The sequence below is a fragment of the Podarcis pityusensis genome (genome assembly GCF_964106645.2).
Source record: "Podarcis pityusensis genome assembly, chromosome: 3".
NCBI classification, from domain to species: Eukaryota; Metazoa; Chordata; class Lepidosauria; order Squamata; family Lacertidae; genus Podarcis; species Podarcis pityusensis.
This window is the reverse complement of record NC_138026.1, coordinates 122,501,998-122,516,097: the sequence shown is the minus strand read 5'-3', so window position 1 is coordinate 122,516,097 and position 14,100 is coordinate 122,501,998. Positions and strand designations below refer to the sequence as shown.

At 51.2% G+C, this 14,100-nt stretch overlaps 1 protein-coding gene across 6 annotated transcripts in view; it reads right to left on the bottom strand.

Annotated features, from left to right (window-relative positions):
* Window positions 1-14,100, bottom strand: part of DTNB (dystrobrevin beta) — a 97,341-nt gene that overhangs the window by 36,695 nt on the left and 46,546 nt on the right. For 5 of the 6 annotated variants that reach the window (XM_081001003.1, XM_081001002.1, XM_081001004.1 and 2 more), the window contains exons 10-11: window positions 6,934-7,011; window positions 1,748-1,837 (exon numbers count right to left, since the gene is read on the bottom strand). In XM_081001003.1, coding sequence (XP_080857129.1) covers window positions 1,748-1,837; window positions 6,934-7,011 — 168 coding nt within the window. The remainder of the gene's footprint in view (window positions 1-1,747; window positions 1,838-6,933; window positions 7,012-14,100) is intronic. The other variant, XM_081001006.1, reaches the window with a different exon arrangement.

Below are 14,100 nucleotides of genomic sequence, written 5' to 3'. Positions count from 1 at the left end.
TGTATCTGAAGAAGTGTGCTTGCACACGAAAGCTCATACCAAGAACTAACTTAGTTGGTCTTAAAGGTGCTACTGGAAGGATTTTTTTTATTTTTACAGCTTGTGTTTGTCTTAACTGGTTTTAACGTGGGTTTGTTTGTTTTGCAAGGGCAAGCTGCCAAGCGCTTTGCAAATCTGAAGCGCTACAAAGATGACAAAATGGCCAGAGCAAAGTGGGGAACAGGGAGCCGGCTGGAGTCTGCAAAAGGCCTCAGGAATATACGGCTGGTACCAACTTGAAAGAGGAATTGGACAATGGGAGTCTTATGTTTCAGAAGAAGAAGAAATGGGATGCAGGGACTGGACTGAGAGCTCAGGCTGAAGGGGCTTCAGCTGTGGCAAACCAGAACTGATTGGACGCAGCACCAACCAGAGGAGTGGCAGAGTCATCTGGGATGGTTTCCTGTGCGTAAAAATAAAAAGGAACGAAACTTGACCTGTTTAAAATGACACAGCAACCAAATGTCCTGCCGAGCAGAAGTGAACCCAACGGAAGATCCATCTTAAACACAATTGGGTCCCGACTTCTGTTTAGGGTGAAGATGCCCTGGGAGGAGGCATCCCCCTAATTCCTCTGGGAAAGACGTACCCTGGCTGTTGGGCTGTGTGTGAGAAGGTGTGGGGTGAGCAAGTGATGGTGTGTATTTCATTTCCGGTGGGCTTTCCTTTGTGAAAAAGCTGCTCGCTAGGTCAGGGAGGGTGTGCATTTCTGCACACAATGGTGAGCACACGTTTTGCAAACCAGAGCCTCATGCACCCATGTGCTGGGCTCCTGGCGCACCAAGTTCGAAGCAGATGAAAGGAGGTTGTTTCTGAAACTCAAAAGGACGAAACAGCCTTGCTGCTGCTGCCGTTTAACTGAATTTTGCTGCTGCTTCTGTGCTCTTAAGGTAAAGGTAAAGGGACCCCTGACCATTAGGTCCAGTCGCAGGCGACTCTGGGGTTGCGGCGCTCATCTCGCTCTATTGGCCAAGGGAGCCGGCGTACAGCTTCCAGGTCATGTGGCCAGCATGACTAAGCCGCTTCTGGCGAACCAGACCAGCGCATGGAAATGCCGTTTACCTTCCCGCCAGAGTGGTACCTATTTATCTACTTGCACTTTGACGTGCTTTCGAACTGCTAGATTGGCAGGAGCAGGGACTGAGCAATGGGAGCTCACCCTGTCGCGGGGATTCGAACCGCCGACCTTCTGATCGGCAAGTCCTAGGCTCTGTGGTTTAACCCACAGCACAGCCAGGCTGCATGTTTTACAAATACAATCATGGCTCCCTCTACCCCCCCAAAAAGGCTGTTTCCTCATTTTGAAACCATGCATCAAGGTGAAATAGTCATCATCGCAGAGGAAACCCCTCAGCAAATTTAGGCAGGAAAGAAAGAGAGCCCTGTAATAAACATGTTTGAACCATGGCCTACAGATGGTTCATTCGGAACTGCTCAATATTTCAGGACTCTCAAAAAGCATTTAGAAGCTTTTTTCATTAAGTTGCTTACAAAGAATGCGGTTTTAAAAACTAACCCTCTTTGGGCCATGTGCGCATGCACGCGCACCCTTTGGGGCACTGAGTGCTGCAGGGTCATGGTCCTTCTCCATGTGCAAGTTTCAGTTTATGTAGTGGTCCAGCTGGCTACTCAGGCTTTGGGCACAGCTGCGCATGGTGCTGCCATGTTCATGGGCTCCCCCTGCCCTCCCCCCTCTCCTAAGACTGACCGTGCGCCACTCTGGAGCTGGCTCACATAGGCTGCGATCAGGGCATGCTCATCCCTAAGCCGCTTGGAGGGGGCCGGGCTGTAGTGCAACCTGGGGGGGGGGGGGAGCAAAGGAGGCAAAACAACACGACAGAAATAAAAAGATGAGGGCAATCGGGAAATTGCAAATGATGGCAAGCAACAATTAAAATAAGGAAACTTAAAAACATTCAAAACATGGAAGGAAATGTGCAGGAACCTCATTGGAAAGAGTGTGGAATCGCGGTGGCAAGGAGAAAGAGTTGGATTTTCCTGTATTTGCCCATGTCACCTGGAACCTGCAGGCAAAAAGCAGCCGTCTTTCTGCAAAATGAGACTCTTGCGCAAGGAGGGAGGAGCAGGCAGCACTTGAGGAGGCAAAATGCAAACACTGCCCCAGGTGTGCCTAAGCAGGAGCTCCCCCGCCTCTTTGGCGCAAATGGTGCCATCATGAGGAGACCCCGGAGCAGCCTCTGCTTCCAGCTCACTTGGGCCAGACTCAGTGCACAAATGGAGAGGCCTTTGCTCCTCTGCCACACGGCTGAGGAAACAAGATTTGCTTGCTTCCACCTCTCCCCGCTCTGGGAAAGACATGCCCCTTGACACTTTTTGTCTCTTAAGCAGCAGCTCCTCACACCCTTCCTTCCCCTGTTGTTGTTGTTTAGTCGTGTCCACCGTCGTTTAGTCGTGACCCCCTGGACCAGAGTACGCCAAGCACTTCTGTCTTCCACTGCCTCCCGCAGTTTGGTCAAACTCATGCTGGTAGCTTCAAGAACACTGTCCCACCATCTTGTCCTCTGTCGTCCCCTTCTCCCTGTGCCCTCCATCTTTCCCAACATCAGGGTCTTTTCCAGGGAGTCTTCTCTTCTCATGAGGTGGCCAAAGTATTGGAGCCTCAGCTTCACGATCTGTCCTTCCAGTGAGCACTCAGGGCTGATTTCCTTCAGAATGGAGAGGTTGGATCTTCTTGCAGTCATGGGACTCTCAAGAGTCTTCTTGCATTGACGTCCTTCTTCATGCAGTGCACAGCCCACAGAAGGCTACCAACTTAAAAGTAAAGGGACCCCTGACCATTAGGTCCAGTCGTGGCCGACTCTGGGGTTGCGGGGCTCATCTCACTTTACTGGCCGAGGGAGCCGACGTTTGTCCACAGAAAGTTTTTCTGGGTCATGTGGCCTGTATGTCTAAGCTTCTTGGGAACCAGAGCAGCACACGGAAACGCCGTTTACCATCCCGCTGGAGTGGTACCTATTTATCTACTTGCACTTTGACGTGCTTTTGAACTGCTAGGTTGGCAGGAGCAGGGACCGAGCAACGGGAGCTCACCCTGTTGCGGGGATTCAAACCGCTGACCTTCTTATCGGCAAGCCCTGGGCTCTGTGGTTTAACCCACAGCGCAACCAGTGTCCCTTAGATGGCTTTAAACTTAGATGGCTTTAAACGGAGATTGGATAATTTCATGGAGGAAGGGGGGGAGGGATATTGCCGGCTCCTAGCCAGGATGGCTCTGCTCTGCCCTCCACTGTCAGAGGCAGCAAGGCTTCTGAATCCCAGGTGCTGGAAGCCGCAGGAGGGGAGAGAGTGCCCTTGTGCTCCAATCCATTGACTCATCTGGTCGTCCACAGGATGCTGGACTAGCTGGGGCACTGGCCTGATCCAGCAGGCTCTTCTTCTGTCTGCTCTAAGCCAGACTTTCCCAACCTGGTGCCCCACAGATGTCGCTGGAGAACAGCTCCCATCAGCCCCAGACAGTATGGTCAGGGGTGATGGGAGTTGTAGTTCCAGCTATTCCTGGGGTGCACCAAACCGGCTGCTCTAGACACAGCCTCCTCTCTCCCCGGTGCACAAAGATTGTTCTCCGATTTGGAGCGCCTCCCTTTCCCCAATTACTTTTATGGCATGAGACTATTTACAAGGCTCACCTCTGACCCCGCATCATGCTTTAAAGGCATTACACCTCCAAGCTGACTTCAATCGCCGCTTGCAGTGTTTTATGGCCTCGCCATAAAGCTGGGCTTAGCGGCAGTGGAAAGCCATAAACAAGGAGGCCCCCCTCCCCGTAAGATTCATGGGGGACCTTCCAGGAGGCAACGGCCCAGCTTGAGCAAGACAAAAGAGGAGGAGGAGGAAGGATCCCCTGGAGGGAGCAAGGCTGCTGCTGAGCTGGGAGAATGTTTGCGGAGGGGGCATGTGGCTCTTCATCTTCCCCACCCAGACGTTAAACTTTTATGCCTTTTCAGCAACAGATGGAGAACTTTTCACTTGTCCAGGGAGCCTTTTTTTTTAGTAACGGGCTGGGTTTTAACTTAGTGGTTGTGTGCTGACATGTTTCACCCTGATGATGATGATTAAAATTTGTATACCGCGCTCCATCTCTAAATCTCAGGGCAGTTCACAGCATAAAAATACAAGATAAAAATACAAAATACATAATAAAAGCAAGAACAAAAGCAATGCAAGCCAATGACTCCCCCCCTCTGATGAACTTCAGGGTGGCAGAGGCACAAGCTCCCAAAAGCTGGTGGCCCCCCAAGCAAAGAGGCTTGAATTAAAGGTTCAGAAAGGGAAAACGAAATGAAACATCTGCCCCATGAGGAAAAATTACAATTTTTCGAGCTCTTGGGGAGAGAGAAAAGGTGAGGGGGAGGGGGTGCATGGCAGAGGTAAATAAAATTGTGAACGGCATTGAGAAAATGGAAAGAGTGTTTCTCCCTCTTTCATAAGACTAGAACTCATGGGTCAGATTCTAAGAAAGGCAGTTCAAAGGCTTTTTCAGCATCTAAAGAAACTCACTGCTATCTGTTTATCACCACGTTTTTCAAAATATTCAGTAACACTCAACACTGGTCTCACATTATCCCTCCGTTGCCTTGTGGGTAGAAATCCTGGCTGATCTTCATGTGTTACATTTCTCAAGACTGTTTTAAGTCTCCTTGCCCAAATGGTTTCTCCCTCTCTCGTAAGACCAGAACTCATAAGAAAAGCAGGAGTTCAGGGATGCCTGAGGCTCCGCTACCGGCTTTCTGGTCCTGGGGTAGAAAAGGCCACGACCTGTCTTTGCGCCCCCCCATTCCAAGGCAACACGGCCGTAACCAGGGCTTGTAACACTCGCCGTGACATCACTTTGTGGGCAGAGCAAACACAAAGCGAGCTGCTGGATGCGTTATGGTCTGGCTGGACTCCCGTTTACGAGGCCGTGGGCTCCAGCTCCACCCCAACTCAGGTTGCGTCTGTGGAAGGAGAATCTGCGTTGCTCACAAGGCGGCATATGTCAAGCAGGCTTCCCTCTGGCCTAGATCAAAAGAGAAAGCTGCTCTCCGGACAGAGGCATGTGGGCATCAGAGCTGCAAGGCTTCTAATAAAATGTGCAATTGGGCAGAGGCAAGGAGAATCTGGACCTTCTTGTCTGGAAATGTCAGAAAAGCAGCCTGTGATATATGGGAAGGGGGCAGCTGCAGAAGAACAAGCGGGAGAGAGGAAGAACGAGAAGAAACTTGCTCCACCAACATGCTCCTCCACTTGAATCCTGAAAGAGACAGCAGGAAACCTACACGAAACAGAGAGCTCGGGTGCTGCTTGAATCTTCAAGTGTGTGCTTCTTACAGAACATTCTCGTGCCCTCAACCTTGGAGGTGAAAACTGCAAAACTGACGTGAGAACATGGCACAGGCAGGGCAAGTCGGTGGAGGACTGCTGAAGGCATAGCTGCTTAGCAAGAGCTGCTCTGGCAGGCAGCCTCTCGCTTCCTTTGACCCGACTGGGTGGCTTTGAAAGAGGACGGGACAAATTCATGGAGGGTAATGGTTCCTCATGGCTACTAGCCATAATGGCTATGCTTGGCAGCGATGCTTCTGAATAGCAGTTGCTGGAAACCAGAGGAGAGGAGAGCAGCCAGGCTTTCCTGGTGCTTTTCAGCCACGTGCGAGCCCTCCAAGAACACCAAACGTTTTGGTGCCTTAGCTTAGGGCCAGTTCTGGCTTGGTCCTGCCAGGGTTGTGCCCTCTCTGATGTTGCCCAATTGCAGCTGCTCCTGCGCCTTCTCTTCCTGGCTCTGCCGCCTCCTCCCAGGCAGGGATGAGAAGCTGGAGCAGCGGAAGATGGAGATGTTACTCCCAGAGCCAGCCCCTTCCTAGAGCTCCAGATAATGCCCACTCAAGAACATTGCCTGGTTAGTAGGTTCCCCTCTTTCTTTTCCTTTCCACTGTGCCCTTAAGAAGTCTTCAAAGCCAGCTCAAACCCAATGGGAGAATGGTCCCTGCTTAGTCTAAGGTAGCTCCCTGGGCCAAGTAATAGACAAGCACCGCTCATCCCAGTCAGGATAATCCTTCTACAATAATAATTAGTACCTCTGGTACCTCTGGATGCGAACGGGATCCATTCTGGAGGCCCCTTCGCATCCTGAAGCGAACGCAACCTGCATCTGCGCGTGTCGCGATTCGCCGCTTCCGCGCATGCGTGAGACGTCATTTTGAGCGTCTGCGCATGCGCGAGCGGCAAAACCCAGAAGTAATGCACTCAGTTACTTCTGGGTCGCCGCAGGACCCAACCCAAAAATACTTATCCGGAAGCTACTTCAACCCAAGCTATGACTGTACATTAAACTCACTTAAGGGACAAGATCAAAACAAACGTAGCCTTTACATGCAGGAGACAAAAAGGAGACAAAACTGATGATTAAAAAACAAGCGAAAGGAACTTAAAAAGAAGACTCCAATTCATCTTTGCCTAAGAAAGGAGGGAAGCTCTTCAGAGAGTCAATGGGAAACGCCAAACCAGATCTCTCCAGTCGTCAGTTGTGGTTTTATCCTCCTCAGTTGCCTCCTGACATTTGGGAAATGAACTTGTTTCAGGTTCTGCACAGCGGGTCATGGGGGTGGGGGGAGGAATTCAGACCTGAAGGGTGGTGTTTTGGGTGGGGAGAGAGAGAAGGGCTGGTCCCAGCTGGCAGGGAACCCCAGTGCCTCCTCCAGGTGGAGAGAAAGGGATCAAATGCACTGTGGGGGGAAACCTCAAGCAGCAGAGACACCACCAGCAATCAAACGTGGTTTTAGCAATATCCAGAACACTCAGAGCAGGAGCTGCCATCTTTGCTCCTTCATCAGCTTTCTCTCTGCAGTGCCCCCAGAGGAGCCCCCCATCTCCCACCCCTCACAGAGTGCACATCCCTACCTTTTCGTTGGAGTCGGGGCTCCGGAGGACATGTGGGTCACCATGGCATCATTCATGTTCGCGAGGGGCCGGGAAGGGCTGAAACAGAAAGGTTTTATGGTGGGTTATGGCCAAAGACCAAGAGATGGTGCAGGGCTGGAGGAAAACCAACCAAAGACTCTTCGGGGGCAGCAGCTGGCTGGAGACTCTGCCCCCACTTCCTTTTTTGTGGTATAATTTTTTATTAGATTTTCCAAACATTTTCACAATGATCCTCATCTCAAATAATTGCATTGTTTCATAAATTGACTTCCCACTCCCACCTCCGCAGTGTTTGTACTCAAATCTTTTCTACTGCATTATGTCTTTATATGTCAGAATTGTCTATTTACCAACATTTTACCATTTTGCTTCCTCCGCTTCTGCCTCGAATCCTGCCTGCGATTTCATTTGACTATAATTTTTTTTAAAAGTAGACCATTCTTCTTCAATTATAAAATTCTTCACAGTGTTATAAACTTCTGTCATGTTGCCTCTGACTCCCCTTTTCTCTAACCTAAGAATTCCCAGGCGCTGCAACCTTTCCTGACAGGGGAGCTCCTGTCTCCCCTGGATCATCTCGGTGGTCCTTTTCCGAACCTTTTCCAACTCTACAATCTCCTTTCGGAGCTGAGCTGACCCAAGTGAACACAGCACTCTAAGTGTGGCTGCATCATAGACTGGTATAACGGCAGGGTGATGTTGGCAGTCCAACTTTCAATTCCTTTCCTAATGATCCTTTGTATGGTGTTCGCCTTTTCCACAGATGCCGCACACTGGGGCAACATCTTCATCGATCTATCTGCTATGACCACCTTTCATTTCAGCAGCTTGGAGGCAGCTCACAAACAAATAAAAGCCAACTGTGAAATGACGAGAATACTACCGAGTGCCTTCTACCTTGCTATAATTTGTGTGCAAGCTGTCCCTGGCATTGCCAGTCATTCAAGTGCTCAACAAACACACATGTCAAGTCCTGTCCTGCATTTCACCAGCTGCACATTATCAGCTTCCCAGCTGCACAATTCTTCTCCCGATTCCACATTTTGTGTCCAGCTGCATACTACCAAAAAACAACAACAAAATCCCTGCCGTCAGCAGACCAAGCCTCTCTCTGCTCCCTCTGTTAGGCAACTCAGCAACTTCCTCCTGTTCAGCCCAGTTCTTCTCAAAGTGTCACAGGCCAGTCGCTACCTTGTGCAAGGGAGAGAGGGAAGCACAGCCGTTTGCAGAGTGAGTAGCCAGGTGCAGATGCTCACTTGCCCTTCTGGGACTGGAGTAAGGACATCAGAAGAGGCTGCTGGATCAGGCCAAAGACCCACCTAGTCCAGCACTCTGTTCTCACAGAGGCCAACCAGATGCATCCATGGAAAGTTTGCAAGCAGGACCTGAGCAGCATAAGAGCTCCCTTCTTCCATCCTGTGGTTTTCACCAAACACACAAGGCTCAGAACATTCAATAGGCAACCAGAAACCTGCTTGTCTGCAGCTGCCTCAAGTTGTCACCCAGCAAAGCTTGAAATAATAATAATCATAATAATAATAATAATAATAATAATAATAATAATACTTTTGTTGTCAATGTGCAACCTATGTACAACTGTTAACAGAGAAATCTGTGGGCTCCCTTGGACAAAAACCAAGGACACCAGATGTTACATCACTCATACATCATGAAAGGGGAGGTCTGGTGGCAGTAATCTGAGCATCCTGGACCCTGCCCCACGGTTCCCCTTGCCTTCCACCAAACACCCATCAAGTGTAACAAAAAAGATATTTGCATTTCTCTGTTTCCCAGCCAAGTTCATCACACCCTTTTGTCTTCATCTGGGTTTGTTATTTCTGGAATGGCTACCTATCTGTCACGCAGGTATCAGGATGCCAGGAATTATCCCTCAGGCAGAGGGGCTGCTGAGGAGCTGAGCTCACATGTCTATAGGAATTTCTGAAGTTTTCCCAGCGAGCCAGTACATTTATCAGTGAATTCTTCCATTTGGTATCCTGCAGCAAAGGCCCTTTGAATAGATAGGAAGAAACTGTGATGAAGTGTTTTGTGGGGACAAATCACAAAAGTGATTGTGCTGATTTTGGTAGTGGGCTGCATGTGCAGGATATCTGCTGGAGGGGCAACCCCCCAACCTATGCATAAATTCCTGCAACACTATGAAATTAACCGAACCTCCCCATCACCCCAAACACTCAATCTCGTTGCACTCTGTGTGCTTGTCAAACAACATCCTTCTCTTCCCCCACCCCAGTGGTCCCCAAGGTCTGCAAGAATCCCAGGCAGCAGGGAGAAAGGCCTTCTTCCGCAGGCGAGACCCTCTCGCTGTCCCACATCTCTTGCTGAAGCAACTGCACTAAGGGCAGCAGTATTAAAACAAAAAAACAAGGAGGGGGGCAATGTGCTTTTGTACTCTGTTGCCTTCAATTTCCAATTTGTAGCAAAATAATGCTGCTGTGGTGTAGGGAAGGGTGTGTGTGTGTGTGTGGAGGAATTATTTCCTTGCTCCAGTTGGTATGGGGGCCTATAAAAATGAAAACATAGTCAAAAGGGGGTTGTGTCACACACTTATCACTAAGCCCCTGCCTCTGCCCCATGGAAGGGTACAAAGACTAATCTGTCTGTGATGGCCTGGGACTCGGGCTCGGACTCGGAACCAGAGGAGACTCGGTCTGCACCAGATCCTTTGCCCCAGGCGGCATCTGAACCAAGTCTGGGGCCTGATCCTGAAGAGCCCCAGTCTGCACAGGTTCCCCTGCAGCAAACACCAGCTGGGCCGAGTCAGGGGCCTGAGCCTGCCCTGGCTCCAGATGCGGGGATTCCCTCGTTGCCTCCAGCTGGGCCATCACTTACAGCAGCTCCACTACTGGTTGGGTCAGGGGAGGCTGAGGCGGCCTCTGGGTCTAGTCACCCACCGACGTCTCCTGAGCTGCAGAGACTCAGGTCTGAGAGAAGGAGAGACCTGAGTACTCGCCGGAGGAGTGCTCACCTTCGGGCAAGACAGCGAGGTGAGTCGCCGGGGGATCAGGACCGGCCGTTACCCCGACAGAGATAAAAGGCTGTCGGACCTTGCCCCAGGTTGCGAGAGCAACATTGCCGTATGCTAGATCCTGCCTGAGATCCTGTACCTGTCCTTGCCTGGTTTCCTGCCTCGTGTCCTGCCTTGGCCTGTCACACTGACTCTTAGAGGAACCTTTGGATTCTGGACTGGACCTGGACCACGTTTCATGGGGTTCCCCTGGGCCCAGCACACCATCAAAGACTCTTTAAAGCAGGGGTTGGGTGGCCATCTGTCATGGATGCTTTAGCTGAGATTCCTGCATTACAGGGGGTTGGACTAAATGACCCTCGGGGTCCCTTCCAGCAATACAGTTCTATGATTCGATGAGTGTGCAAAAGGCTGCTTGACTGAGCTGAACAGCAGGACCCCTTGAGAAGAGAACAGAAGAGCAGCCCGGCCTCTGAGCAACAGCTCCGTCCGTCTGTCCAGATTATCAAGCCTACGGCAAGTTTGCCCTGGCATGGTAGTGAAGGTGCCCACACACAGAACCCAGTGTTGGATGACACTGCTGCCAAGAGGTGAGAAACTGGTGCCGGATATTTCTAACACAAAAAAAATGAAAAGGAGGAGAGAGAAAGAGATCAGAGAAAGCCCACGGAACACTGCCCTCAGGGCAGTACCCCAGATGCAGCAAATTTCGGTGGGGAGGGTAGAGAAACCCAGTTTCCTCTTCTTCCTCCCGCTTCTCTTGCCCAGCTGAGTGGTGGCAGCACTCCTCCTGACCTCATTTTTGTCTCAAAGGATGAGAGGAGGCAAACAAGCACTTTTGCCTTTCCAAAGACAACTTCCTTTTGCTCTTTGCAGAGACGTCAGAGACACCCAGAGACTCCACATGACAAAACTGGGCCGGATCCCTCACCACCAGTGGCTCTGCTTGCTGGGCCAGAACAGCACCAGGCAAGAAGATGGCAAGATGGCAGAGGCTTTCTGCGCCTGCCACTGCCACAGTCTCAAAGCACGCGGTGGCATTTCCCTCCTGAATTAGTCGGGGCGTGAATTATACAGAAAGCTCTGGTGGCAGAGGCAAAACTGAGCCCGCTGTTCCAGGGAGGGGAGGCGGGAACAGATCGAATGTGGGTGCACTTACAAACAGGAGCAGAACAGGCGCATGCAAGCTAATGCAACCCTTGGCTGCAGGACCAAGAGAGTGCCCAGTGCCAGGAAGCAACACTTCACCTCTCTGTTCTGCACTCACGATGGCACCAAGGCACTCAGGGGGAACAGACTGCTTCATTCTCCATCACAGCATGTCACGTGGCTTTCCTGCTGAAACCCTCTAATTTCTGATATCGCAAATAGTCCTTGCACCGTAGCGCAAGAGCGCCCCTCCAGGTGGTAACAGGGGCAGTGGGTTCGAGTCATGATCCCCGAGAAGAAGCCCTGGACAGGGTGGTCGGATCTGGATGAGGGCTGGGAGGAGGAGCTTGAGGAGCTGCTGGTTGGTGGCCCTGCAGAGGGACCCAGCAGGTTATGGCAGGTGTATGTGGGCCTTGAGAAATGTTAAAAATAACAATATCAACAATAGTTTATACCCCACACATCTGGCTGGGTTTCCCCAGCCACTCTGGGCAGATCCCAACAGAACATTAAAAACACAATAAAACTTCAAACTTCCCTAAACAGGGCTGCCTTCAGATGTCTTCTAAAAGTCAGATAGTTGTTTATTTCCTTGACATCTGATGGGAGGCTTTCCACAGGGCGGGTGCCACCACTGAGAAGGCCCTCTACCTGATTCCCTGTAACTTGGCTTCTCGCAGGGAGTGAACTGCCAGAAGGCCCTTGGAGCTGGACCTCAGTGTCTGGGCAGAACGATGAGGGTGGATACGCTCCTTCAGGTATACAGGACCGAGGCCATTTAGGGCTTTCAAGGTCAGCACCAACACTTTTAATTGTGCTCGGAAACGTACTGGGAGACAATGTAGGTCTTTCAAGACCGGTGTTATGTGGTTCCAGTCCCCAGTCTGGCTGCCGCATTCTGGATTAGTTGTAGTTTCCCGGGTCACCTTCAAAGGTAGCCCCACGTAGAGCGCATTGCGGTAGTCCAAATGGGAGATAACCAGAGCATGCGCCACTCGGGCCAGACAGTCCGCAGGCAGAGAGGGTCTCAGCCTGCGTACCAGATGGAGCTGGTAGAAAGCCGCCCTGGACACAGAATTGACCTGCGCCTCCATGGACATCTGTGAGTCCAGAATGACTCCCAGGCTGAGCACCTGCATTGCGGGGTTGGACTAGATGACCCCTGGGGGTTCTCTTCCAGCTCCGTGAAGGGGTCACAGTGGGCAAGGAATCCAAGCCAAGGGAGGGACCCAGTGGGTTGCTGCCATGTCATCCCTCCCTGGTCCTTCCTACTGTCTGAGGCACTCATTGCCAGCCTTGCCTCCAGCCATGGGGGCCCCTCCCATACCACCAGAGCCTGCCCCTCCACCAGTCTCCATTGCCAAGTCCCCACCCACTCGGGAGGCATCAGGCACCCAGGCTGGATTCAACCCTGCTCTTGCCTAGGAGATGGAGGTGCTTACGTGAGCAGGTAGCTCAGGCCCACACACCTGAAGGAGTTCCCGTCTGCTTGCCCCATCCAAATAAACGTCCCACTTGCTGCGCGGAAGTTGCCCCCACCCCTTTGAAAGGGGAGCCCGGGGGGAGCGTGTCCCTTGTCCGGCCAATGTCCTAGCAACCTGTTGTGCCATCAAACGCTTGCCTGCCTCACTTGCAGAATCACTGCAGAGTCAGGAGGGAGCCCTGGGGTCATCTAGTCATTGGCTGCCCTGCCAATCGCTATGGGGCACGGAAACAGGCAGTGGGTCAGCAGAGCCCCCAGACAGAGCACCTAGGCCATTCTGCATCTCATACGTTGGGGGGTTCTATATCTGTGCAATGCACAAACACATGCACCCCACAAACAGACAGCCTAAGGGTAAAGTCACTCCCGAGACTCTTTCCAGGAAATAAGAGCAACCTCATTTCAAGAAATTATTACATTCAGCTTTATATTAATTGCTGCTGCCTTTATTAATGCTTTTATATTTCTGAGGGGTGTGCATTATGTCTTTCAAACGGCAAACGTTTTAAAATGTTGTTGTTTTTTTGTGCACAGGCTTGAAGGGGCAACTGTGCCCTAAATCAGGTAACAAACATATAAAACTTGGGTCAAATTTGGAAACCACCTTGGTGCCCTGGACTCCCCAGGTGTCATAGTGGCGGTTTCCCCAGATTCATTCCTTTCCCAAAACTTCTGTTAGCACAGCTGAAGGGGAGGGGGGAGGAGAGAGAGACATGGCTGTGGACGCCCCCCCCCCCGTAATATCAGGGAGGGAGAAGGCTGCTGCCCCTTATCCAAGCCATCCGCCAGGAGGAGAGCGCAGATTCCCTGCTCCACCCTAAAGGGCCTGGATCACGGCCTCCTGCCACTCAGCCTGGACAGAGGCTGTCCATCCATCCATCTTTAGGGAACAGAGCAAAAGCCGTTTTGAGAGTCACATATGTCAGCCTCCCTTTTGATGGAACTCACCAGACTAGCTATATTTCATCGGAAAAGGGCGGCTGGGAGACTTTGGCTCCCAATTATAAAAAGAGCAGAAATCCAATCTGAAAAGGGAGCATCAAAAAGGTGAGCATTAAACAGCAAATGCTAATCTACATTAATTAGAACAATGCTGCTCAAAACAGCGTGTTCTGGTGCTAAAACTTCTCAGTCAGCTTTATAAAATGCTCACATTTTTTTCTGGGGAGGGGGGAAAACATAGTTCAGGGGTGGAGAGAGAGAAGAAGAGCTTTCATGCATGAGAGGGTCTGGTACAGAAAAAGGCATCAGGAACCACAGAGGAGTGTTTAGATGTCATCGCTCGAGCAATTATTCAGAGATCAATGGCAAACGTTAAGATAAATCTAGCCACCCTCAGGCTCCAAGAGTTCTTTTTGTTGGCCCCTGAACTTGCACGGCCGCAGTTTCCGATGTCTCTCCTCCCGCCCGGCACCCCGAACCCTTCCTGTTAAAGAGGCCACTTCGCAAAGGACCTTTGCTCTTGAAGCATCTCAAGGAGGTCTTGAGAACGGCAGCTGCCCCTTGCCCTGGCCTGTCGAAGGAG